The sequence below is a fragment of the Sceloporus occidentalis genome, unplaced genomic scaffold, assembly GCF_023333645.1.
Source record: "Sceloporus occidentalis isolate IW3139 unplaced genomic scaffold, rSceOcc1.0.p SCAF_3, whole genome shotgun sequence".
In the NCBI taxonomy this organism is placed as follows: Eukaryota; Metazoa; Chordata; class Lepidosauria; order Squamata; family Phrynosomatidae; genus Sceloporus; species Sceloporus occidentalis.
This window is the reverse complement of record NW_028316983.1, coordinates 187,839,668-187,865,863: the sequence shown is the minus strand read 5'-3', so window position 1 is coordinate 187,865,863 and position 26,196 is coordinate 187,839,668. Positions and strand designations below refer to the sequence as shown.

The 26,196-nt window shown below is 41.7% G+C and overlaps 1 protein-coding gene across 1 annotated transcript; it reads right to left on the bottom strand.

Moving 5' to 3' along the window:
* Positions 1-303: 303 nt before the first annotated feature.
* On the bottom strand, positions 304-26,151 carry COLEC12 (collectin subfamily member 12). The gene is made up of 9 exons (XM_089518360.1): positions 26,106-26,151; positions 24,603-24,725; positions 21,856-21,954; positions 19,189-20,235; positions 15,058-15,519; positions 11,021-11,157; positions 6,984-7,093; positions 3,560-3,705; positions 304-908 (listed from the first exon to the last, which is right to left on the bottom strand). Exons 1-9 carry the CDS (start codon positions 26,149-26,151, stop codon positions 889-891), a joined length of 2,190 nt encoding a protein of 729 aa, XP_089374486.1. The 3' UTR covers positions 304-888.
* Between the last annotated feature and the right edge of the window lie 45 nt (positions 26,152-26,196).

The window sequence follows — 26,196 nt, the reverse complement described above, 5'->3', positions numbered from 1 at the left end:
GCTAGGCTTCCCTCACTTCTCAATAGAGGTTACTCTGCCATACTTTGGAGTCATCCCATTGCAGTCAATTGGACCAACTGATAGGGAAAGGAGATTTGAGGACTGCAGCATATCTTTCACTGGGATCACACCATATTCTATGCTTTTGTGGAATACTGTGAATGGCAATTTTAATCAGCTTCACAAGTTATTAGATGATGGCAATTTATCTGGGAACTATATGAAACCAAAATACATTTTTATAGCTAATGAGACTTATACCTGACAATCATTTCTAATGAATGATAAGTAGTGTCACTGCTATTTTCTTTGGCATCAGTATACTATATTTATATAAAAAAGGCAATTAAAAAGATCAATGTAATAAGCAAATATTTTGTACAAAAATACAAAAAATTAAAAGCTTTAAAAAGTATATTCTATATTACTGATCAGGACTGGACTATATATATTTTTATATAAAATTTATATATATTTATAAATGTATATTTATATAATTTGATGATATTTGGGATTTTAGCAAGTGGCTGTTGCATTTACACAGTAGCTTTGTATTTCCCCCTTCTTCCTACAGTGGAAAAGTCATTATTTATAGTCAGTTTGGCACAGTTCATTGACTAATAGTAAATATCTTCAAGATTTACAAGTAGCATGGCTGAAGAGGATCTACATGTAGTTCACTCCAATTGCAATTTCCAATCAATTCTTTTGTGCAACAAGTTGTAACACCCCTGGAAGATTAGAAGATGTGGAGGACAGATTGTGCTGATGAAGTATGTTTATCATAAAGTTCTCAGTGCTCCCTTTCTAGGGTGGGTGATGATTCAGTCCCAGAGGATATTTCATCATTCAGGTCTCAGTTTCTTGTGTCTCTTAGTTCACAGCCTATTACAATCCTGGAGCCTGAGCTGCAAAGTGAAGTGGAAAAAACTACATTAAGATGCAATACAAGTAAAATCTGGTTTTAAAAGCCTATAAACTAAGAACACCTTCTGCTTTGAACAATTACTTTTTTGAACTATATTGCCCCTGACATTGCCCCATTCCCATACTGATGAGGGATTATGTGAGCTGTAGTTCAAAAGTAACTATTCCAAACACTGATTTGTCACCTTAGCAAGCACTGGTGTCCATGCCAGCTAATATAAAACAAATATTGGGATGAGGAAAGATGAGTAACTGTAGCAAAAATCAGTGGGCAGTAAGTGTGTGTGAGTTTTACTGGGGAGGATTCAAAAGTGAGGACAAGGTGTAAAGTATTTGGTTCCCTGCAAATATCACTCCTGCAATGTCCCACTTTCACTTTATGTTATAAGGGAAAGACAGACTGCTTACTGCAGTTGTTTGTTTAGCTCATAACATTACCACCCCCATCACTATCATAATCACCATCATTTGCACCCAGCCTTTACCTCCCATACTGAGACTCAATGTGGCTTACAAATTAAAATAAGTACAATATAATTAAAACATACAAAAAAGCAAAATTAGAATGGAATTAAACTATTAACAACACTAACAACATATAGGTAAAATGTCAAAAAACAGTTTCAAAAACAGTACCAGTTAAAACACTATACCATGCTCTTAAAAACAAGTTCTCAAAAGCCTGTCAGATTAAAACAATCTTTGCCTGCTGATGAAAGCACAAATGGGGCCATCCAACTAGCCTCCTTTGGTCCGGTACAAACCAGCAGGAAGCGGTGTCCTGGAGGCGATTCTAGTGTTAGGGAGCGCACACCAACAGCATGCTCCCTAACCCTAGCATGTCACTGCAGCAGCATAATGGCGACCTCCCATCCACACGGGGGCCACCAACATGATGTAAGTGATGCATAGTATATAGACATCTCTGTGCATCGCTTGTGATGTCCGCACAGCGTCCCAAGAAGAATCAATTTTTTCGGGTTCTTTTTGGGGCAGAGGGATGCCGTGTGGTTTGGCTGCTGTGGCGTCCCTCCAGAGGAAAACTGGGTGCCTCCAGCCTGCCCTTTTGCGGCAGTCTGGAGAGCCCTTTCGTTCCAAAGCCCAAGGGTATCTGAGAAGGCCCTATCATGTGTCTCCACTAATTGTTAATGTAAAGATATTGGGGTTGAAAGAAGGGCCTCTCCAGAGGGTTTCAAGGACTGTCAGGCTCATGCATGGAGATACCTTCTGTTAGATAGCCTGGAAGTAACCCATATAGGGCTTTATATAGATCATAATTTGCATTTTGAATTGTAGCTGGAAACAGATGGGCAGCCAGTGAAGTGTTGTAGCAAGGGAGTTGGATCTGCATGTCCTGTTGCAGCATGTTGCTGTGGTATGCAGACTTGTGCTATGTAGTTTAGATTCTAAAGGATAGCTGTTCTTATTAACAAGGTTAAATGTTGGTCCATACCAAAGAACCTCTTACCTGCAGAAATATTAATCTGTAATGCATAATGTTAGGAGCCAGTGTGGTGTAGTGGACCTAGCAAAGGTCACAAAGTTGGGATTGCCTTGAAGGCATATAGCAACAACGCTAACAATAAATATTTGCTCTATGAAACTCATAGGAACATTTTATCCTGATGGCAATCTTGTAAGTTAGAAGAGGCTGTGGGGGCTGGGAAAAACAGCAAGCAAGCAAATGAACTACTTATCCAAGACCACCCAATGAACTTCATGGCTGAGTGGGATTCCCCTTATCCAAACTAAAAACACTAGCCAAGTCTTTCCAAACCTGGTGCTTTCCAGATGTCTTAGATTTAGGAGATTATTGCATTCAGTTTAAAGCGTCGTATCCCCGACGGGATAAAGTCACATTTAATTTTAAAAGAGGGTATTATCGCCATGGTCAGGTGAGTGCAACCCATCTGCAGCCCGGATCCCAGCCGTGCTTATCCAGTGGCTTTTCAATCGCATTTAATTTTTAATTCAAAAAGAGGAGCTTATCATTTTTGAAAAGCCACTAGATAAGCACGGCTGGGATCCGAGCTGCAGATGGGTTGCACTTGCCTGGCTGCAGCTGAATGCAATAACACCCGCTTTTAAAATTAAAATTAAATGCGATTTTATCCCATTGGGGATAAGTCGCTTTAAACTGAATGCAATAATCTCCTATGGCTCCTGTATTTGCTAACCACAACAGTTATTAGCCTGCTGATTAGGCATTATGAGTCTGTAGTCCCCCCCCACCCCCACCCCAACACATCTGTAAGGCACCAAGTAGTAACAGCAGCTTAGCTGTCATGGCTATTGTAAGTACATAGAGTTCTAACTAATGACACACACATATGCAAATACACACAGTCCTACAGTATTATTTAATATAATGTTTAAAAGAAGACCAGCATAATCACTGAGTTCTTGCCAGAAGCTTGAAAGTTCCATGACCTGAACAGCACAAACAGAACTAGGAAGAAACTTTGATCTGCACACAGCTTTTTGTATTGGTGGGAGTGCTCTACCAGGAGCTTCTAAGAGTCTGTCCATAGCCACGGGGAACTAGATTCCCCCTTATGCCAACTGTGTAAAACTGGTTTAGGATTTGGCCTTTGTGGCAAATGAAAATGTACTCATCAAGTCTCTAACATACCTTTGTCTGTCTCCTGTTCACAAATAAAACTGTTAACATCTTCACAGTAAAAGTCATTCCAGAACCCGGCATGAATTAAACCAGCACAATCTTCCCCTGGTCCATGGCCATGTTTCCAGTTATCAGGCTGCCCAGCACTCCAGTTTCTTTCAACAAAACAGAAAATGGATCATTCCACAAGACAAATAGCAAACCATCATGTGATTGTGTGACAGAGGACATTAATAAAACTGTAAAAACAAAGCAAAATACCAAACAATCTGTTCTGAACAGAAAACATACTCTTTAACAAACAATGCATGACTCTTCCTGGAAATGGAAAACAGCTGGTCTTGAGGGAAGGGAATCAATTGAACAAACTAAAAAAGTTCAAAAGCCTAAAATTAGACTTATGGCTTTATTCAGAATTGGGTTTGCATTTAGTACATGAAGAAGACGTGGGCAAAGTCAGTCCATGGGGCTGCATTTGGCTGCTTTGTGTACAATTGCAGTTTAACTATGGAGACATGAAGACGTCTTCCTGTTGGAGTTACATATGCATCTCCAAATCAAAGTCAAAGAAATAGTTTTGTGTTATCCAGTACACAGAAAGAGGCAGGGCATGAAATCCAAGGCACATTTGTATGTTAACCACCCAACACTATGTATCCATACTGTATAATTATGGCACTTTGTCATTACTTTAGCTACCATGGCTCCATCCTCTGGCATTCTGGGATCTGTAGTTTCATGAGGTACTCAGAATTCTCTGTGCTATAGCTCTGGGGAATGTACTAGAAAATTCTATGCCCCTCCTCAAATTACAAATCCCAGGGCTCCCCATGATGGCGCTGTTGTGCTTAACGTGGTATCCAATGGATATTACTGTACGGTGTGGATACACCCTTTAAGGACAATTCCACAAGGACTATTCTGCAACAATGTTTCTATACCAGTTTCTTCAGCCTTCTTCTTCTGGACTGGAAACAATACTACAGAATTTACCTAGCTGCTTGTACCTGGAATTATAAATGAAGAATGGTCAGGTCCTTAAGCCTGCAGTCCTTTATCTACTTTCCAGAAAGTAAGCCCTACTGAACTCAAGGGGAAATAAAATTGAAGTTTGTGAAGTTGAAGGCTTTCATGGCCAGCATCCATAGTTTTTTTATGGTTTTTTTTTTGGGCTTTGTGGCCATGTTCTGGAAGAATTTATTCCTAACATTTTGCCAGCATCTGTGGCCGGTATTTTCAGAGAATGCTGACATGGAAGTGAGTGGGGTATATATATTGTGTGACCCTTGATTGAGAGGAAGTGATTTACATGTTAATCTGTATGTTGGTCTCTTGTTGAATGGCAAGGTCTCAGAGTGTCTATTTAATTAGTGGTCCATTGTTTGCTGTGAAATGGAAGTTTGGTATCTACTAAAGTTACAGTCTCTCAAATTCAGATAATAAAAACAAATTGGCCCTCTGTATCCAGAGATTCTTTATCCACAGATATAGCCATTTATGATTTGAAATACTGTATACCAAAAGCAAATCTTGATTTTCCCATTTTATATAAGGGTCACCTTTTTATATGTCATTGTATTTAATGAGACTTCAACAACCACAGATTTTGGTATCCACAGCAGGTCCTGGAACCAAACCCCCGCAGATACCTACTGTATTAAGCTTATTTATTTCCATAAACTGCATGGTGGGCCTCACATTTCATAAACCAGTTCACTATACTAACCAGGATGATGGCTTCACTCTTCTGCAGCTGAATGCAATTTAGGTACAGGCTTTTTGCCTCTGCAACAGCTATTTAGGCCTGGGACAGACTGCCCCCAAAGGGCAGGCTGGTGGCAGCCTGTTTCCCTCCGGATGGACGCCGCAGCAGCCAAATGGCACGGAGTCCCTCTGGGCCAAAAGGAACCCAGAAAAAATGGATTCTTTTTTGGCGCACGGGGATGACGTCATCAGTGCACCATTGGCCCACTGTGACACGTCCAAGATGCAAGCGCAGCACCTAGAGGTGCAGCCGTGGTGCCACGCCTACGTCATACACACACATCATGTATGGACAGCGCCACGTAAAGATGGCGCTGTCCATACGTCCATGCAGATGCTGCACTTTCCGGAACACTAAAATTGGCCCCAGGCCACTGCAAAGCAGTGGTCTGTACTGGGCCTTAGTTAAATTCCCAACCCTACTTGGACTGTATATTCGTACTCTCTTTTTTAACCTCTCACACAATATATATGCAAAATTCAAATTCACTGATTTTGCTTTCCAAATTCCACTTTCCTCCTATTTCCAGCATGTGTCATCTACTGAATATTTCTTTTCACCCATTCTTTGTCTATTCTCCCTATTCTCAGATGTATATGTGCATACTTCACATATTCTCAGAGATGGAAGTCCAATTTTTTTCCCCTGAGAATTCAGAATTTCATTACATTTTGGGACATATGCATTACAGAAGACAGCTTGAGTTAAGTTCTTTGGGATTCATCAAGGTAAGACAAAACTATTCAGTTGAGCAAGTGACACTTCCTTACCTCAGAATTCTACATCAAACAGATCACCCAAGTTACTAAAGAAGATGGGCCTAATTTCACTTAGTAAGAACTATTAATTTTAGTATTTCTGGTCCAGGTTTGTTCCTAGGTGGACTGGGTGACTCCAGTTCAAAGCAGCTTGGCTTGCTCAACTTGTAATATACTTCAATGAAAAAATGAAAATGTAGCAATTAGCTACAACTGATGAAAGTAGACATGAGCTCCATGTCCATCCATGTTTAGATAGCTCATGACCTAACTTTCTAGATTTTTTTCTTGAGGAAAAAATATTGTTTCTCCTGGAGCAATACATTTTTAAAATAAGCTGAAGGCTCCCCTTCACTGTTTAACTTTAAACATAAAAACCAGAAAGGGACCTCAGGCCACTTCCAGATTTTTTCCCCCTGGCATTTTTGGCAGTTTATGCAGCCCCTAGAGGGCCCTAGGAGTAGAAATGTGTCCCCATACCTGCCACAGTTGCCCACCTCTGCTATAAAACTGTATGTGCTGTCAAAGTCTATACACTTTCTCCTTATGGGTGGCTGTACTACAAAATGAAGAACACACACAGGCACAAACCGAAGAGGGGGTAATCTGTAATTTCTTAATCCCCAGTTTGTAATAAAGTAGTGTAATAAACATTGGCAAACTATGTGGTTCTATAATTATTTTTTACAATAGTGCTTTTGTTTTTCTCAAGAAAACAATGCTTTGTGAAGGAAAAGAACATCAGAGTATAAATAAAAAAGAGACAAAAAATAATAGCAGTTCCTGATGAAGCACCAATATATAACTTCATGGCAACATTTTCCATTTCCATCATGTCTATATGCTGACTGGTTTTTTAAAATGCCAACAGCAAGAACAGTGGCAAAAAACAGATCTCTTCTATACATACACATATTCTGGTAAGGTTCCATCCAACCACCGCCATTCATTTTCCTTCGCTGCATCTGTGAGCCCAATCCAGAAGCTGCCTTTTGCAATAACCTGTTTTTTTAGCCATTGCTGTGAACAGAAGAAAAGACTGGTTGCATTATTCTGCATTGCAAAGCACACAAAAGCTTTGGGTATAGATGCGGTTTACCCAATAGCTTCATTGATTTATTGCAGACATGAAAGGTCTGTGAACATAAAAGCAACTGGTGGTGAAACATCCCACCCCGTGCACTAACAGACTCCCTAGCCGAGCTGACACAACTGGTCTCGGAACTGGTGTTGGAGTCTCCTAGGCTTCTTGTCCTGGGGGACCTCAACATCCCTTTCGAGGCCAGTTCACAAGGACTAACGGGTGCGGCTCGGGAGTTCATGGCTACCATGACTGCCATGGGCCTGTCCCAATTGGTCTCAGGGCCTACGCATTGCGCTGGTAACACACGCGATGTTATCTCTTGTACGGACATGGATGCTCTGTGGGCAGAGGTATGTAACACCTCTGCCCTTTCATGGACGGATCACTTCCTGGTTGAGGCTCGACTAAAGGCTTCTACTCAAATCTCCCCCGGGGGTGGAGGACCTATTAGGATGGTCCACCCTCGAAGGCTGATGGAACCCAAAAGGTTCCAAGAAGCCCTAGAGGGTTATATGGTTGGAACTGACGGCGATTCTGTTGATGCCCTCACTAACACCTGGGATACAGATCTCTCCAGGGCTATACACAGTATTGCTCCTAAGCATACTTTCCAGCCCGCTTCTAATAAACAGCCCTGGTATATGGAAGATCTCAGGGAAATGAAGCGGGCCGTGCAACGACTAGAGCGCAACTGGCGAAGACACCAGCAGTTATCCGACAAGACACTCCTTGAGACTCTTTTGAAGTCTTACGGAGTGGCAATAAGTGCAGTTAAACATTAGTTCTATGCTGCACATATTGCGTCTGTGGAGTCGCGTCCAGCAGAGCTGTTCAGGGTAGTGAGGGAGCTGACACAACTGCCCCCCTCCCTGAATGCTATATTAGAACCATCTAAAGCCTGCTGTGACGGTTTTAACAACTTCTTCGCAGATAAAATTTCTCGGATAAGGGCTGGTCTCGACGTCAGTATTTCTTCAGAACCTATAAGAGAGGCATCCAGAGCCTCCGTGGACTCTATTAAACTGGATCAGTTTGAGTTTGTAAGTACCGAGGAAGTGGACAAGATTCTTCGAAGTGTTAGGAAGACAACATGCTCTCTCGATCCCTGCCCTTCAAGGCTGACGGCACAGGGGGGAACGGAGGTAACATCCATGTTACGCCGTATAATTAATTCATCTTTTGGTGAGGGACTTTTCCATCGAGTCTAAAATTAGCAGTAGTCAGACTTCTGCTAAAAAAGCCCTCCTTAGACCCCCTGATACAAAATAACTATCGACCTGCCTCGTTGTTGCCATTTTTGGGGAAGGTGATCGAGAGAGCAGTTGCTTTCCAGCTTCAAGCAATCTTGGATGAAATGGCTTTTCTAGACCCGTTTCAAACTGGCTTCTGGGTGGGTTATGGAGTTGAGAGTGCCATGGTCGCCTTAGTCGATGATCTCCGTCTCGGCATGGACAGGGGAAGCATGTCCCTGTTAGTGCTTTTGGACATCTCAGCGGCTTTTGATATCATTGACCATGGTATCCTTCTGGAACGCCTGAGGGAGTTGGGTATCGGGGACACTGTGCTCTAGTGGTTCCGTTCCTACCTCTCGGGTAGATTCCAGATCAGGGGTAGGCAACCTTTTTGAGCCGGGGGGTAGGTTGTTGTCCCTCAGACAACTGGGGGGCCGAAGCCAGGGGGTGGAGCTTCCACCCTCTGGGGGCGGGACTGCATGCCGGGGGTGGAGCTTCCACCTTCTGGGGGCAGAGCCGCATGCCGGGGGCAGAGCTTCCACCCTCCGGGGGCCAGGCCTCCTCCTCTTTGCTGGCCCCTGACGGGGCCCCAGGCCCTGTCAGAGGCCGGGAAAGAGCCGGCGGGGACCACCAGCGCTGGAGGCCTCCCCCTCTTTGCCGGCCCCTGATGGGGCCCCAGGACCCATCAGAGGCCGGCAAAAAAGCCGGTGGGGGCCGCCAGCGCTGGAGGCCTCCCCCTCTTTGGCAGCCCCTGACGGGGCCCCAGGCACTGTCAGAGGCTGGGAAAAAAGCCAGCAGGGGCCGCCAGTGCTGGAGGCCTCCTCTGGCAAAAAAGCATCCGGCCCGCGGGCTGGAGGTTGCCGACCCCTGTTCCAGATGGTGCAGCTGGAAGACTCTTGCTCCGATAGGAGGGAACTCACATCTGGTGTCCCTCAAGGAGCCATTTTGTCCCCCATGCTATTTAACATTTACTTGAAACCACTGGGAGAGATCATCCGGAGATACGGGGCGCGGTGTTATCAATACGCTGATGACACTCAAATATGCTTCTCTGTGTCTCTGACTGATGCAGTGACTAGGGATGGCATCTCTCCTCTAAATGCCTGCTTGGAGTCAGTAATGGGCTTGGATGAGGGAAAACAAACTCAGTCTGAATTCAGAGAAAACGGAAGTACTAATGATAGGCTCTCCGGGCCCGCGTAGTGAAATTTGTCCACCTGTCCTGAATGGGGTCACACTCCTCCTGAAGGACTCAATTCGCAGCTTGGGAGTGCTTCTGGACTCGTCGCTCCAATTGAGATCTCAAGTGGATGCGACGGTCAGAAGCGCCTGTTATCAGCTTCGGCTGATACGCCAGCTGCGACCCTACCTGGGCTGGGGGGACCTTGAAACTGTGGTACATGCTCTGGTAACCTCTCGATTGGATTTCTGTAATGCGCTCTACATGGGGCAACCTTTGTACCATACCCGGAAGCTTCAATTGGTGCAGAATATGGCCGCGAGATTGGTCGCTGGTTGTTCCAGGGCGGACCACATAACACCCATCCTGCAAGATCTCCATTGGCTGCCTATTCAGTTCCAGGAGCAATACAAGGTGTTGGTAATTATCTATAAAGCCCTAAATGGCTTGGGCCCAGGTTACTTGGAGGACCGCCTCTCCCCATACAATCCGCCCCGCACACTCATGTCAGCCGGGAAGAATCTGCTAAGGGTTCCGACCACGAGATATGCGTCAACCTCGCAAAGGGCCTTCTCTATCTCAGCCCCAAAAATTTGGAACATCCTTCCCGATGAGCTCCGCTCCACCACCTCCCTGGATCTCTTTAAAAAGAGACTTAAGACCTTCTTTTTCCACCAAGCTTCCCCCCATTTATCCTGATATTATATGGTTCCCCCCCCGCCCCGATATGTATCTGCATCACTGACATCAACTCAGCTGGCTTTGATTTGGTTATATAGCTTTTTAAATTGTAATTGGTAATTTGTTTTATTGTTCTATTTTATTGTATGTACATACTGTATTTTTAACGTGTATTATTGTATTCTCTGTATTTTTGTGCACCGCTTTGATCAATGTGGAAAAGTGGTATATAAATAAATTTTATTTATTATTATTATTATTATTATTATTATTATTATTATTATTATCCCCACATTCCCAGATCAACCTTCCCCAAACTGGGAAATAATTCTTTTTATTTCCAAGATAATCCAAAACTGGCTAGAATTTGCCCCACTGTTGACAGCCTCCAGCCTGTTCCCTCCAAGCCGTATACTAAAACTCTTTTCTCTTCACCCTGTATGGCTCCCTGGTCACATCACTGATTGATATGATATTTCAGTGGAAGTAGTACCTCTGCAGCAAGCCATGGGAAATGGAAAGGGAAGATTCCAGGTTTCATGTAGCCTGTGGAAAATGGAGTTTGGCTGTGCAGTAGGGTCTGTGAATGATGTATATATGTGTGTGTGATTACAACTCCCTGAATTCCCAGGTGGTATGGTCATGTCAACTGGGAGATTCTGAAAAATGTAGTCTAAAATTTAACTTGTTGATTTCTAAGTTGTGAAGACTCTCATCCTAAATTCATTTGAAGCCTCTAGCTCACTGGAATATCAGATATAGTTCCATACCTGCTCCTCTTTATTATTTATGAAAACTAAATGTGATGCTTTCTCTTCGCAGAAAAGCCTTGCATCTTCAAAAATGGCTCTTTCTGTTGAAAAGTAGTAACAGTTCCCTGAAAAATTCTTCCAGTAAATGGGACAACCTGAAACACAAAATATTTTTGTTAAAAGGGTGAGCTGATAAGAACCAAGCATCCACAAATGTCTTGTCTACATGTTATGTACTTCTTTATTCTCCTACAGTGGTAGCCAACCATTTAGGGGCTCACTGAAGAGAGGAAAAGGAAGAGGCATAGGAAACACGTTATCTTCAGAATATAATTTATATGAAATTTCCATTACTTTTGGAATTGCAGCCATCTTGTACTACCACTGTAATCTTTCAAATAGGAAACATATTCAGGGGTAGCCATCATAATTCCTTCTAATATCAAACCAGAGTAGTCAGTCTGGGAACAAATTGCCCTATTAGTTTATTATATTTATTTAATAGCCCACCTTTTTCTAAGAAGAGACCCCTCAAATGGCTTACAAATTAAAGCAAAGTACAGCTGAACAGAACAGAATGGAACTGTTAGTACAGAAGTTTAAAAAGGGAATTAAACAACTCTATTAAAAACAAAGTTAAAACAATTTAAAACACATTTGAAACATAAAAACATAGCACACCCTGTTAAAAGCCCCTTGTGTCTTTGGGGCTGTACAGACTGCCTTTAAGGGGTGGCCTGTAGCCGCCCCTTTTAGCGCCAGATTGGGGCTGCGGCAACTACATGCCATGGTCCTGATCTCATCTTTCCATGGCGCAAAAAGGAGCTGCAAAAAGTGGCTTCTTTTTCTGCTCTGGAAAAGTCACGGTGCTGTGACTTTTCCACACTCTTTTGGCACTGTATCATGTAGACTCAGCACCAGAGGAGTGTCATGATGCCACATGCCATTTGATGCTGTGCGCAGTGTCATGCCAGCCTGGGGCGGAATCGGGGCCTGCATCGTGTAGACGCCATGCCCTGATTCTGCCCTCAGGCCAGCCAAAGGTGCTGGTCTATACAGACCCTTTGTCTCCCAACAGAGAGGGAACAGAGAGGGGAGCCAAACAAACTCATGGTGGAGAATTCTGCAATGTGGGAGCAGCCACCATGAAGGATCTCTCCCATGTCCTTAGCAAATGAGTCAGTGATGAAGGTATAACTGAGAGAGAACTGTCCCCAGAAGATCTTACAACTCAAGTAGGTTTATATAGGGGACTCAACCCATATAGGGCTTTAAAAGTCACAAACATCACTTGATATCTGCCAGGAAACAGACCAGTATCTAGCAAAGTTGTTTCAGCAAGGGTGTTATTTGTTCCCTGTAATCAGCCCTGTAGCATTTTGGTCCCACAGAAGTTTCCGAAGGCAGCCCCACGTGTTCTTTGTGCATTTTCTGAATGCTTCCCCCATCCTTGCTGCTGTGAGTCTTGTTGTTGTTAACTGGTGTCAATTCGACTTAGACTTATGGTGACCCTATGAACGAGAGACTTCCAAATCACCCTATCATCCACAGTCCTCCTCAGTTCTTGCAGGCTTAGAGCTGTGGCTTCCTTGATTGAACCTATCCATCTGGAATCCAATCTTCCTCTTTTCCTACTGCCTTCTACTGTACCAAGCATTATTGGTTTTTGTATTATTTATTTATTTAAGAGATTTATATCATTTCTCCCAAAATGGGATTCATTTTTCTAGTGAGTAATGTCTTCTCATGATATGTACAAAGTATAGTTGGCCCATGGTATCCAAAGGGATTTGGTTCCAGGACCACCACCCCATTAACATCAAAATCTGTGGATGGTCAAATCCTATTATATACAATGGGGTAGAAAAATGGCACATGGATGAAGAACCACATGAAGATGAACCCCACATTTTGGAAAGTGAAGTGGAAATGGCACTCAAAGAAACTGGAAATAATAAATCACCAAGAACAGATGATATCTCAATTGAACTGCTTCAAAACACACAAACAGAATCAATTTCAGTGTTAACCAACATATGCAAAAAATATGGAAAACAAAACAGTGGCCAACAGATTGGAAATGATCAATATACATTCCCATTCACAAAAGAGAGACACAAAAGACTGCGACAATTATAGAACCATAGTATTAACTTCACAAGCAAGCAAAATTCTGCAACATAGACTCCAAGCACATATGGAGAAAGAATTACCAAATTCCCAAGTGGGGTTCAGGAAATGAAGAGAAACTAGGGACCATATTGCAAACATATGATGGAGTGAGTGAAAGCCAGAAAAAAAATCATCATGTGATTTATAGACTATAGCAAGGCAGGCTCCTCCTCCTTCTGGCCATGTGGCAATGGGGAGATTTTGCAAAGTCCAGAAAATTTAAAGTCCATTTGCATGTCACCATTCCAGTGAGGTCACAGGCCTCTTTGTAGGTAGAGAATGATGGATTCCTCAAGAAGTCTCCATGTTTTTGCAAATGGACTTTACATTTCCTGGACTTTGAAAATCTTCCTATTGCCACATGGCCAGAAGGAGGAGGACCCTGCCTGCAAAAGATATCCTCCCCAGCATACCATCTTTATTAAGGACTGAAACAACATGCAGGCATCTGATTAACATCTCCAGTTGTTTTTTCCTCCTGTTTGGTTTGTAACATCTTGTCTGATGAAGAAGCCCACGGAGTTTTAAAGCATGCAACAAATATATTGTGCATTTTGGTTGGCCAATAAAGGTATCATTGATGGATTTTTGTTTGTATTTGCTAAATGGCCAACACAGCTACCCCTGCAAATATTATAACAAGGTTGCATAGATCATGCCTGCATAGATCATGAAAAGCTATGGAATGCTCTTAAAGAAATGGGAGTGCCACTACATCTGATAGTCCTGATGAAGAATCTGAACTTAGGACAAGACGCTACAGTGAGAACTGAATATGAAAAAACAGAACGTTTCCCAGTTGGCAAAGGGATTAGGCAAGACTGCATTTTATCACCCTATCTGTTCAACTTGTATGTAGAAAATATCATACATAGAGCAGGTTTATACATGGAAGAAGGAGGAAGGAACTTCAAAAATCTGACATGCAGACAACAGCATACTACTAGCAGAAGCATCACAGACTTGCAACAATCACTAAAGAAAGTCAAAGAAGAAAGTGCAGAGGCAGTCCTAAACATAACGAAAACAAACAAACCAACAACAACAACAACAACAAAAAACCCCATGGAGGATGTGCATAAATTTAACCTAGATAATGATGCAATTGAAATATTAAAAGATTTATCATATCTTGGATCAAACATTGATCAAACATGTCTATCACAGTTATACAGACGTAAAGTACTATATGAATTCAAAAGAGGAAGAAAAGACTGAATGCCAAGGAGGAAGAAGAAAATGAGGGAGGGAATGGCTTGTTTGGACTTATAATAATTATAATCTCCTGCAATTAAATTTGAGAGAGATGTGTGTCAAGATGATAAATCTCTTCAGTTTCCAGAGGGAGAGGTTTCAGAATAAGACAAAAGAAAAATGAAATAAAACTTGCCCACTCTTTAGAATCCTTCCTCCTCACTATGTAGTAGTTTGGCTAGCAACCTGTCTTGAGCCTCTCAACATTTTAGGCCTATATTATACAGAAGGAGAGTAAATCTGAAAGAAAGATATACCTTTTCTTTTCTCTCTCTCCCTGTTCAAAACCTCCCTCTCATAAGTTCAAATGGTACAGGGCTCCTGTTTAGAGTTGGCTAGAATCTTGAAAAAGCACACAAACAGTTAAGGTCTAGTATACACCGCACCATTTTCTTACAGGCATTCAGTCCAATAAATGCATCTGAGGAAGAAGACTGAAGTCTACGATAGCTCATGCTGCCAACTTCTTTTTTTAGTTCATCTCAGAAGTGCTACAAGAACTCTCTGCATACTGATTCTACAGACCAACATGGCTATATCTTTTAATTCAGTCCTATATGGTATTTAATACAGTACCAAACAATATACCAGTGATGCATGCAGAAAACTGGTAGGGAAGCATGTCTTACCATTAGCTTCACTCTGTAGTGCCACAGGTATTCCTGGACCTGGTGGTCCAGGAGGCCCAGGCTGCCCTTGTAGTCCAGGTGCACCAGTCAGACCGGGTAATCCACGAGGACCAGGTAGTCCTGGTACCCCAACAATTCCTTGTAGGCCTTGGGGTCCAGGTGGGCCTGGAGGACCTGGGGGGCCATCCTTCCCAGGTGGTCCAGGTGGTCCTGGGTCTCCGCTGGGTCCTGGCAGACCAGTCTTCCCTGTTGAACCTCTTTGACCTTTGGATCCAGGTGAACCTCTGGAGCCTTTCCCACCTTTTTCCCCTGGGGGTCCAACTGGTCCACTTGGCCCCTTTTCACCCTGAGGTCCTGGAGGTCCTGGTTCACCTTTTTCTCCTTTTTGTCCTTTGGGCCCAGTAAGGCCAATAGGACCCTGGGGCCCTCTGTCACCTTTGGGACCTCTTGGACCTGGGGGACCTAAAATAATTGAAAAGGCAGGGGAAAATAGAATTATAGTGAGTTTTGTCTGTCACAGTCAAATTATGGACACGCACACACATATCAAAGATGCCACCTGAGGAAGTAGGCTCACGTCTATGAAAGAACAATGCTACCAACAAGTGGTGTCACTAGAGGGGTGCAAGGGGTGTGGACTGCACCAGGTGTCACCCTATGGAAGGGTGACACCACTGCTCCTCAAACACCTACCTTTTGGCAGAAATGGACTGTGGCATTCACCTGCTTCCCTTTAAAATACTTTAAAACATGGTGGGAGTGGGGTCAAGCTCAGTGTGAGAAGAAAGGAGAGGCCCTAGAATTTTTTAAAATTAAAAATTAAAAAAAATCTTTTAAAACTTTCTTTAAAAACATCACATTTTAACCAAGTTTTCACTATATATATGGAAATACATTTAGGTTGTGCATATGATATGTGAATGTATAATTTTAATTTTGTAGTTTTTATGTCACAACTATTAGCATGATATTCAGTGGTATATGAGAATTACATTTTACAAAAAACAATAGTGCAAAAAAAAATTACTAAGGATTCTGTATGGTGTGAAATGGGAGTTACCACACCGGGTGACACCAACTATAATGATGCTACTGCTGCCAACTTATTTCTTTCAGTTAGTCTCAAAGGTGCTATAAGATTCCTTTGCATACTGATTTTCCAGACCAACACAGCTATGTCTTTTAATTCTACATACACATCAGGTATGTACAAAATTGTGGGCAAACAAGGGTATTGCTGGAAAAATCTGTTTGGCAAATGCCATGCATTTATGACTGGCTCTCTCTGGAGGGAGAACGGAAGTACTACTATGTCATGCAGGAAAGTAAGCAAAAAGTTGTTTCTGTCTCACTGCCTCTCATCTTTCTTTTGTAATGCGATAAGGCCCAAAGACTACTAGTTCCAATATGTGAAGTCCATTCATCTTGGGAGGCACTTTTCCCTTAGAACACCATGTCAGGGTGATGGAAGTTCAATGTGGCCTGCCATGTTGCCTGTGTGACATGCAAGATAACTTTCCATGTCACTCTGTAGGCTGTATCACAAATGGTCAATAAACAATTCATACATTAATGGCTGTTGCTTCTAGTAACAGTTTTTCACACCCACTACAGTTAATACTTCATTAATGAAACATTAGCATTTGGGCAATGCTTTCTATGCTTGCTGGGCAGTTATAACCTGACCTTTGCCCTGCTGTCCTTCTTCCAATAATAGACACCCTTTTTGGACAATGTTTTAAATAATGCAAAATATATGCATCTCCTGTCATACAGATAATAATTTGGGATTATCATTTTCTGATATGTGTCTGTGTATCTTCAGAATGTAAAAAGAGCTGTACTAGATCAGACCAATGATTCATCAATGAACAATTACCCTTCCATAGCCCAGCATTCTGTTTTCACAATGACCAACCCATTGCCCTTGGGAAGTCTTCAAGTAGACTTTTCATATCTCTGAACAACTGGTAATGAGGGGTAATTTACTGTATATCAATCAGAGACTAGTAGGAATTTATTGTCTTATCCTCCACAAATTTTTTTGATCCTCTTTCTAAGTCATTTATGTTGGAGACCAACTCTACATCTTGTGGTAGTGAATCCCATAGTTTCCAAATTTTGCTATAGACTTTTCAACTAACTGAAGTTATTTAGCTCCAGCTTTTTAACCAATTATATGATTGTCTGAAGGATTGGACTTCACATTTACTCTTTTATTTCCCATCATTGTACTATATCAAGTCAAAATAGACTAAAAATGAGGATACCCTTAAAATATGCATTACTAGATGTAGGCCTGTGTCAAATATCTGAATACCTCTCCCTTCTTTTGACATTTCAACAATTTAATAGGCTGTGTAAAGAAGGTTTGTGTAGTTGTTTTCATGTATATTGAGTACTTTGGCATATTTCAGCTACTGATACCAATAGTAAACAGGGATAAACAGATACATAGCCAAGTTAATAAAGATTCACAGTCCTAACACAACCACAGATCCTGTGGCATTCCAGATACTGTAGGATTTCAAATTCCATCAGCCCCACCCAGCCTGATCTATGCTGATGGATAAGGGAAAGTAGTTCATTAACATCCCTATTGGCCTGTTTAATAATAATAATAATAATAACAACAACAACAACAATTTTTATTTATATATCCCGCTCTCCCTACGGATCGAGGCGGGAGAACAGCACATATATAAAGTTACACATAGTTAAAATACATTCTCATTATACAATGCAAAATTTAAAAACACATTACAATACCTGTACATGTGCAATATCAAAATCTGATTCCTCATCAAGTTCTGAGTGGAGTATCATCTTAAGCTGTTAAAGCAGGTCTGGGGGGTAGGCTCGCCGGAAGAGATCTGTCTTGATTGCCTTCTTAAAGGCATCTAAGATGGTAATGAGACGGATCTCCTCTGGCAAGCCATTCCACAATTTGGGAGCCATCACAGTGAATGCCCTATGGGAAGTAGATCTTAATCTAGTCTTCGGACAGTCCAATATGTTCTTCCCTGTAGTTCTGAGAGTGCAGGGCGGATTGTGTAGGGAGAAGCGTTCCTTCAAGTAACTCGAGCCCAAGCCATATAGGGCTTTAAAGGTAATGACCAACACTTTGTACTGCGCCTGGAAACTAATCGGCAGCCAGTGTAGAGATCTTAAGATTGGTGTTATATGGTCAGTCCTAGGTGTACCGGTGATCAGCCTGGCTGCTGAATTTTGTACTAATTGAAGTTTCCAAACTTGATACAAAGGTAGCCCCATGTAGAGCGCATTACAGAAGTCTAAACGAGAGATTACCAGTGTATGCACCACTGCTTCAAGGTTCTTTCGGTCCAGGTAGGGACGCAGTTGGCGTATCAACCAAAGTTGGTACCAGGCACTTCTGGCCATCGCATCTACTTGAGATGATAACTGTAGTGATGGATCCAGAAGAAACCCCAGACTGCGCACTTTGTCCTTTAGGGGAAGTGTGACCCCGTTCAGGACTGGTTGACAAATCTCCATGCCTGGACTTGCTCTCCTCCCCCCAGGCATCTTAGCAGAGAGTGATGGGATGTGATTCTTTTCCCCTTAAATTTTTTTTTCAGGCAGCTGCACTCTGCAAGTAGGATTGCCAGCTTGAAACCTGGAAATTACAGCAGGTGTTATTTGTTACCTTGTTGCACAACAAACAACAATCTATGAGGTTCTTTCATTTTCCTTTCCAGGTTTCACTCCAGCAATCCTGTTCTGCAGTGAGGTACCAACTGCAGAGGGTCCAGTTTTAGCCACTATCTTCATTTTCTCAGTGTATCTACAAGATGCCCAAAGACATTCTGGTGAATTAAAGTTAGTAGAAAAAGCTGGAACCTTGGCAGCAGGCATTTTGCTCTGCCCATCAAGTGCCAATACTGCACTCTTTTTTTGCTGCTATCTGCACCATATTTGCTGCTACTATCTTCTTTGCAATTGTTTTTTTTTTTTGGGGGGGGGTATTCTGCAAGACGCTGAACTTGTGCCCCAAAATACAGCCTTGGCAGAGACATTGGGAAAAACAAACAAGGAAGACACACTAATACACACTTGAGCTATACCTAGGTTCTACAGACAAAAAAAAAAAATTATCAAGACTTTTCTTACCTTGCAGGATTGTGAAATTCTTAATGAGCTGTCCATGTTTGGAATCCACCAGCTTCATTTCTTCCATGATTACTGATAAATTGGCTACCTCAATATCTAGCCTTGTCCTCATTACATCTTGTTGCATTCTAAGAGCTGTAGCATCCAAGCGAATATTTGCTAATGTGTTGTTCATAAATGTCAGCTCATCTGTATGTTTGCTAAGAGTATCCGTGCATGTTGTCCTGACGTCATTGAGATTGCTTGTCAGTGTCCGCAAGTGATGGGCAGTGTAACTAATATTGCTGATAATGTTGACAATATCTGTCTCAAAGCTCTGAAATCGGTTTTCTTGCTGGTTGAACTTGGCAGATGTTCCATTTTCATATTCTTTATGACGTTCCTGGAGCTCTTTCAAACTTTGTTCATTAGCTTGGGCAATGGTGGTGATATTCTCCATCTGTCCACTGAATGAGTTCAGCTGACTATTCATATCCTCAAGCGTATCGTTATTCGCTTTGGCTAAAACTGAATTGTTGGCTGCTAACGCCTGCAAATTCTGCACTTTCTCTTTAAGCCAGTCTGTGTCCTTCCGTGCTTGGAGGACAACCTGCTGAAGGTTTTGAAAGTCACTTTTGATTCTCTGGATAGCTTGACTTGTATCATCCACAGATCTTTGCAAAGCACTAATAAGATCTCTTTGCTGAACTTGCGTCTGATTGAGATTGTTTAGATTCATGATGACGACATTATGTGAACGCAGTTGGCTTTGCAAAGTGGTTTGAATGTTGCTTGTGTCTTCTTGAAGATCATTGATGTAGCCATTGTAGGCCTGAAGTGTTCTGTTGACACTGACGATCATGAAAGAGTTGCTATCCAGAACGCCTTTCATTTGGCTCTGCCGATCATCCAATACATTACCAGACTCCTGTAACTTCTCCAGTGTATCTTTGTTCTTTGCAGTTTTCTCTGAAATCTCATGGAGCTGCTGGCGGAGGGCCAGGATATCATCTTTGAAACTTGAAAGCTCTGTGTTGGTGCTCATGGCTTTCTCACCAGCTTGGTAATCTGAAAGGAAAGGAAAAATGCAGAAAATTTTAGAGAATCGTCTTTGTTTACCATTTAGCAGAAGAATGCCAATTTAATTGAGTTTGAACTGTTATAAAATCAAAGACCTCCCACACAGACCCATAATTCAGCTGATGAGACATGCTAAGCATCTTTTGTAATACAACCTGTTTTTAATTCTGGAGTAACAGAATTACCATTGCATTGGCACAAATATCTGAGGATTTTGGTTTGGTTAAGAAGTCATTCTAGAATTCATACCATTGTGAATAAATATTGGAGCTCAGCATACTTCCTCTTTCCCCTCTTCTCATATGCAAACTTCAGATTGAAGATCCTGCCTTGTACTACTACTAGTAGTACTATTAATGTCCAGAATTCACTTGGGCACTTACGAATGCATAACCTAGAGCTATGCATTCATAACTGTTTTGTAGTCACAATCTCTGCATATTCCCTGGTCTACCAGATATGTAAGGACTGTGAAAATCTCCCACAGGCTTTGCAGGACTGCAGCCACCTCCATCTTCACCAAACTGGGACCACAGCGTGCAGTTACCACCACCTCAATTCATTTATATCCCACATTTCCCCTAAAACTTGGACTCGGTGTGGCTTACAAATGATTAAAACTAGTATAGATTAAAAACATACTGAAATATCAATAAAATATAGAGATATGATAGTTTAAAATATATATTTTAAAAAAATAACAAAATTGTAAAACATTAAAAGCCCATTGTAGTCAGTTCCTAAAGGCCTTATATTACTATATATACTCATGTATAAATCTAGAAAATTTGGTGAAAAAATTGACCCCAAAAACCTGAGTCAACGTATCCACAGGTCAATATAATTTTCAATGGGGCTCAAGCAAACACGGTATTTGACTTATGCAGGGGGTCTGGAACAGACCCCCTCGTAAGGCAAGGGAGCACTGTATCCCTGGTGAAAAGCATCAGTGTAATTTGCCCCCCATAAGGCAAGGGAGCACTGTATCTCTGGTGAAAAGCATGAGTGCAATCTGCCTTGGAAGCACTGACCTCTCATCCACTCTGCTCTCTCATCCATCCAGCCTTTACTGTAAGCACAAACATTTATGCCTGCAGGCATTTTGTAAATTCTTTGGCATTGTTTTCCTTTGGTTCATCCTTTGGCTCCATTGTAACATGCCCCCACGTTTTACTCTTGGCTTATCCATGGGCCATATAAAAATCCATTTAAAAAAATTCATCTATCTGAACAGGAATTTGGTTAAGCAGAAGTCTGAATCTTAGTGCTAAAAGTTTGAATCCATCACCATACACAATATCACCCTGGGTATGAGAATATACAACATAGTTCTGTATGAAATGTACATAATAGTTGGATATTCAGCAAATTAGGGAACTCTACAGGTCTCCTACAAGTCAGAGTAACTTGCGGTATCAAACACAAAGATTTCCCTCCTTTCTGGGAATGCAGGCAACACTGCAGATTTTTCCTTGCCCAAGAGAACAACAGCAATCTTGTGAAGGCCTGAAGCATTAATTAATGAACCATCAACGAAGCCTGATAAATCAGTAAATGGAAAGAGCCAATAATTGATGTATTCTTTTTGTATGAATGTGTATGAGTTACCCAGTTTCTTCAGGTCACTCTCCACTTCTGTAAGTTTCTCACTGTATCTTTGATGCGAACTTTCCAGGTCACCAGTAACATTGTCCATTTTTTCTACAACTGGAACAATCAAAACAATATCTTAGTAACAATTCATTGCAGAAAATAACAGAATACTATAAAACTTGCTGGGATAAACCAAGAACAAACAGGATCTCCCATTACCACCTGATAGACAATATCCTTATAAATCCAGATATTCAGTGAATCTGAACCATCAGCACCCCTTGAAAGCACACAGTGAAGTAACATCGCTGAAGCTATATGGCTCTCCCAGAACTGTGGCTTACAACTGGACCTGACCTGGACCAATATGCTTCCTCATATTGCTAATGGCAATTGTATACATAGTACCTACACAGAGTTGGCCTCTCCCTGCTGTCCCTCCACCAGCAAGTAACAACCTTTTTACTTAGGGAAGGATTTGGTTTTTAGTATGTTGTGGTAGGTAGTGCTTTTGATGGAGCGATGTTGTTTCTATTTTATTATGTTTTAAATGTGTTTTTAAAACTGCTTTTAACGTATGTTTTTTTAAACAGAAGCCTGGTAAGTATCCTATTTGATATCCTCACCAGCTGTGCCTATGAACATCATGGGATTGAGAGATGACCTAGACAGGCTCATATGGGGAGATTTGATCTGTCAAATAGCCTAGATATTATTATATAGATTTTATAGATCACAAGCAGCACTCTGAATTGCTCCCAGAAATAGACTGACAGCAAGTGGAGATATTATAGCAAGGGAGTTATTGGTTTTTGTAACACCCTATCCATGCAGAGGAGATTGAGTATTTTGTTTTGAAAAAGTCTGGATTTGAAGTTCCCCATCTTCAGCTGTGTTTGTGGTTTGCCACCTTGATTATCTGCAATGCTCCTTATCTTTCGTGGCTAAATGATGGTTGAGGAAAAATTCTACTGTGGGAGAAAGCGGAACTGGCTTCCCTTGTAATACTTCATTTTTTCTTCTCAAAGGCAACAATGGCTTGGGGGCATGGCATATGCATGACGCCCTCATGATGCCCAGAAGCTGGCTTTATGCCACCTGGCTGCCTGCACGGCTAGAGAGCAGTAAAGCCGTGGCAGGGCAAGAAAAGACGGCTTTTTGCTGGCACAAAAAGGAGCGGTGTTTTGCTGCTTCTTTTGGGACTGTCAAAAAGGAGGATTGGGGCCATGGCATACAGTTGCCATGGGCCTAATCTGGCTTTCTCAGGTGTGGCTTAAATTTGCCCGTTCACAGCAGTCTATTTTGCCCCAATGAGTAATTTCAGCAATATTTTTCCTGCTATGAGACAGTCTTCGAAAACCACAGTTTTCAAAGGCTAGTTGAAATATGGGGCTTCTTCTGCACAAAATTGGTTGTTTTGTTCAGAAAAGAGAATTTTCTGCATGGGAAACAATATTTTCCGCATGGAAAATAATATTTTAATACAAATATTAATTCCTGTGGAGAAAATGTTATTTTCTATGCAAATTGCTCATGTGTGGTTTTTATGTAGAATAAACTTCCAATCAAAGCATTTTTTTGCAGAGGAATTATTATTTCAGCATTGAAATATTATTTTCATGAAGAAAGTGTTGTTTATTGTGCAAAACCAACCATACATAAATTTTGCACAGAATAGTCCCAAATTTCGAAGATTCTTATCAATCCCAGAATTCTTCTCGTCAAGAGTTCTCAACACTTGAAAAACATGTTTTTAGACAATTTAAAATATATTTTCCAACATTATTTCCATCTCTAGTGTAGGGTCTCACATTGCCAGAGCTGGCCTGGATCACATTTCCGGAAAGGACAAATCCATTTCTCTTTTTCTGGAGGCTATTTGTCTGGCTTGATCACCCCTGTGAACTACTCCAGGTGCCCCAACACAGTGCCTATTCAGCATTGCATTAAATTGCTGCATTTGATCCCCTTTCCCCTCCATTTGTGAGACAGACTTGCACAATTCAGATTAATGTTTCAGTTCTTCTGCAAACGTTGGATATTATATTACACAATAATTATTTAATGTTGTCCTGTTTAGAGGATTTAAACCATTACTTTAAGTTGTTACCTACTCTGGGGGATAAGGAAGGTTATAAGAACCTTAAATAGTGTTGACAGTTTCATTCCCTCAGTATATCATGACATCATAGCTGCCTAGCTAATTGCTGACAGGTTTCACCATCAGAAAATCCATTAGTTTGTTACAGTAAGGAAGGTTGGGTGTATAGTTTCCTTATGGAATGTACTATGTTCATTTACCTAAAAGTCAGTTATCTTGCAAACATCAATCCATAATATATTTATTTCCTAATCTCTCTCCTTGGGAATTCTGAAATCGGTAGGGCACTGGATCCAATTTACCAAATGCATAGAGCATAATCTGTCACCAAGGATATATACATTTTCTGTCGGTTAAGACTGAAGCAACTAAGTGAATGTGCACACCAATGGCAGCTCTAATGTTCTACCCTGCAGCAGAATTTCTGCATGAAATAGTCCCATAAACTGTCAATAACGTACTAATACACTTGTACAGTATGCAGTTATTGTTCATTAACAAATAATAGAAAAGCACATTTCTAATACTGATAGTAACACTAATACATCAGCATAGCAGTATAACATGTTCTGTAATCACACTGCAGTTGAATTAATGCATTGTTTTGAATTCTTTTCTTGAAATCCTGCTAAATAGGCAATACTGCAGATGACACACATACCTTTGTATCCCAGAATGGCTACAGTGATTGTTAGCAAGGCACATAATATATACAAAAGTATGATGGAAAACTTCAGTGCCCAGTTACTTTTACACTTGGTACATTGTGTTCCTTCTTGAATACCTGTAAAAGAAAATTAAGATTTTAGTTCTAGCTCTGTGTCATTTTCTGTATTTGGTTCTTCTGACAGGAAAAGTTTTTAAGTAAAGGTATGTACATGGCAAGAACTAAATAAGGCCTACAATTTTTGACATACCACACAATAATTTGAAAACAAAAAGCTGGCTCATACATGTGCCAGTACAGACACACAACAACAACAACAACAACAACAACAAGACTTTCCATAGGGTGGTTTATAGTGCAATTGTATGCAAGGTGTTCAGAAAGAAGACTCACTGTTTTCAATTCAGCTTGTGTGTTGGTTTATGATAGTTTAGGTTTGGTGCCAGCATTGTGTAGTGATTTGAGTGTTGGACTATGACTCTGGAAACCAGGGTTCGAATCCTAGCTTGGCTATGGAAACCCACTGGGTGTTCTTGGGCAAGTCACACTCTCTCACTCCCAGGGGATGGCTATGGCGATTGGCAAACTCCTCTGAAGAAAACTGCCAAGAAAACTCCGGGATAAGTTCAGTTTAGGGTTGCCATACATCAGAAATGACTTGAAGGAACACAACAACAAGAAGCCCTAACTGACTGCATTGCTCATCTCCATGCTCTGGACATGCTGTTAATTTTTCTTGTGTGTGGTTTCATGCTGGGAGACATTTAGTTAAAGTGTGGCAATTAACTGGAATGGACATCTGTCACCTTTAAAAAAACTGACTACAAATATATATGTTGATGAATAAAAAAAGATATGATTAAAAAAACCAAGAACAATGCATATCAAGCTATTTGATGTGAGATAATTAATTTTTAACCAGTGTGCCAGGTACCCAAATCATATTTGTGTCCATTGCTTTCTTTCATGGAAATTTGCCAGGGACTGGCACAGTAGCATCACTAGGGAGGTACAGGATGTGTAGACCACAGCGTGTCACCCTAGAGGGGGGTGTACATCTGCTGGGACTGGCATAGATGCTGGGCGAGTGAGAAAGAGTGTTGTGTCCCTTTCTCACTTGCCTAACAGCCATGCTAGAGCCCAGGTAGCTGTCCTGAGGCCATGGCACTGCTCCCTCTTGCAGCCTAGGTTGCTTTCATTTGGATTCTGGTGTGGCTGCAGCCATGCTGGATCTTAAACAGCCCTCCAGAGGCTGCAGCACTCCACCCTCGACTACCTCCCTGCACCAGGTGATACAAATCATAGGGACACCACAGGACTGGCAGCCAATGGTTTGGGGACTTGCAGTAGTCTGTAGACCACCACTTTGAATAGCACTGACCCAGAACATCATTCTGAATGAACCATAGAGGCTTATCACACAGGCCCTGGAATGGGCCTGTCGTGTTACAAAATGGGATGTGATGGAAATGGGAGGTGGCATAGAACACATCTTACTGCACAGGAGAGCGCCACTGCCGCCACCGCTGAAAGTTCCCATCATGTTCCAGATGCAGGAATGCTTCCAAACTGTTCCTGAAAATCGCCC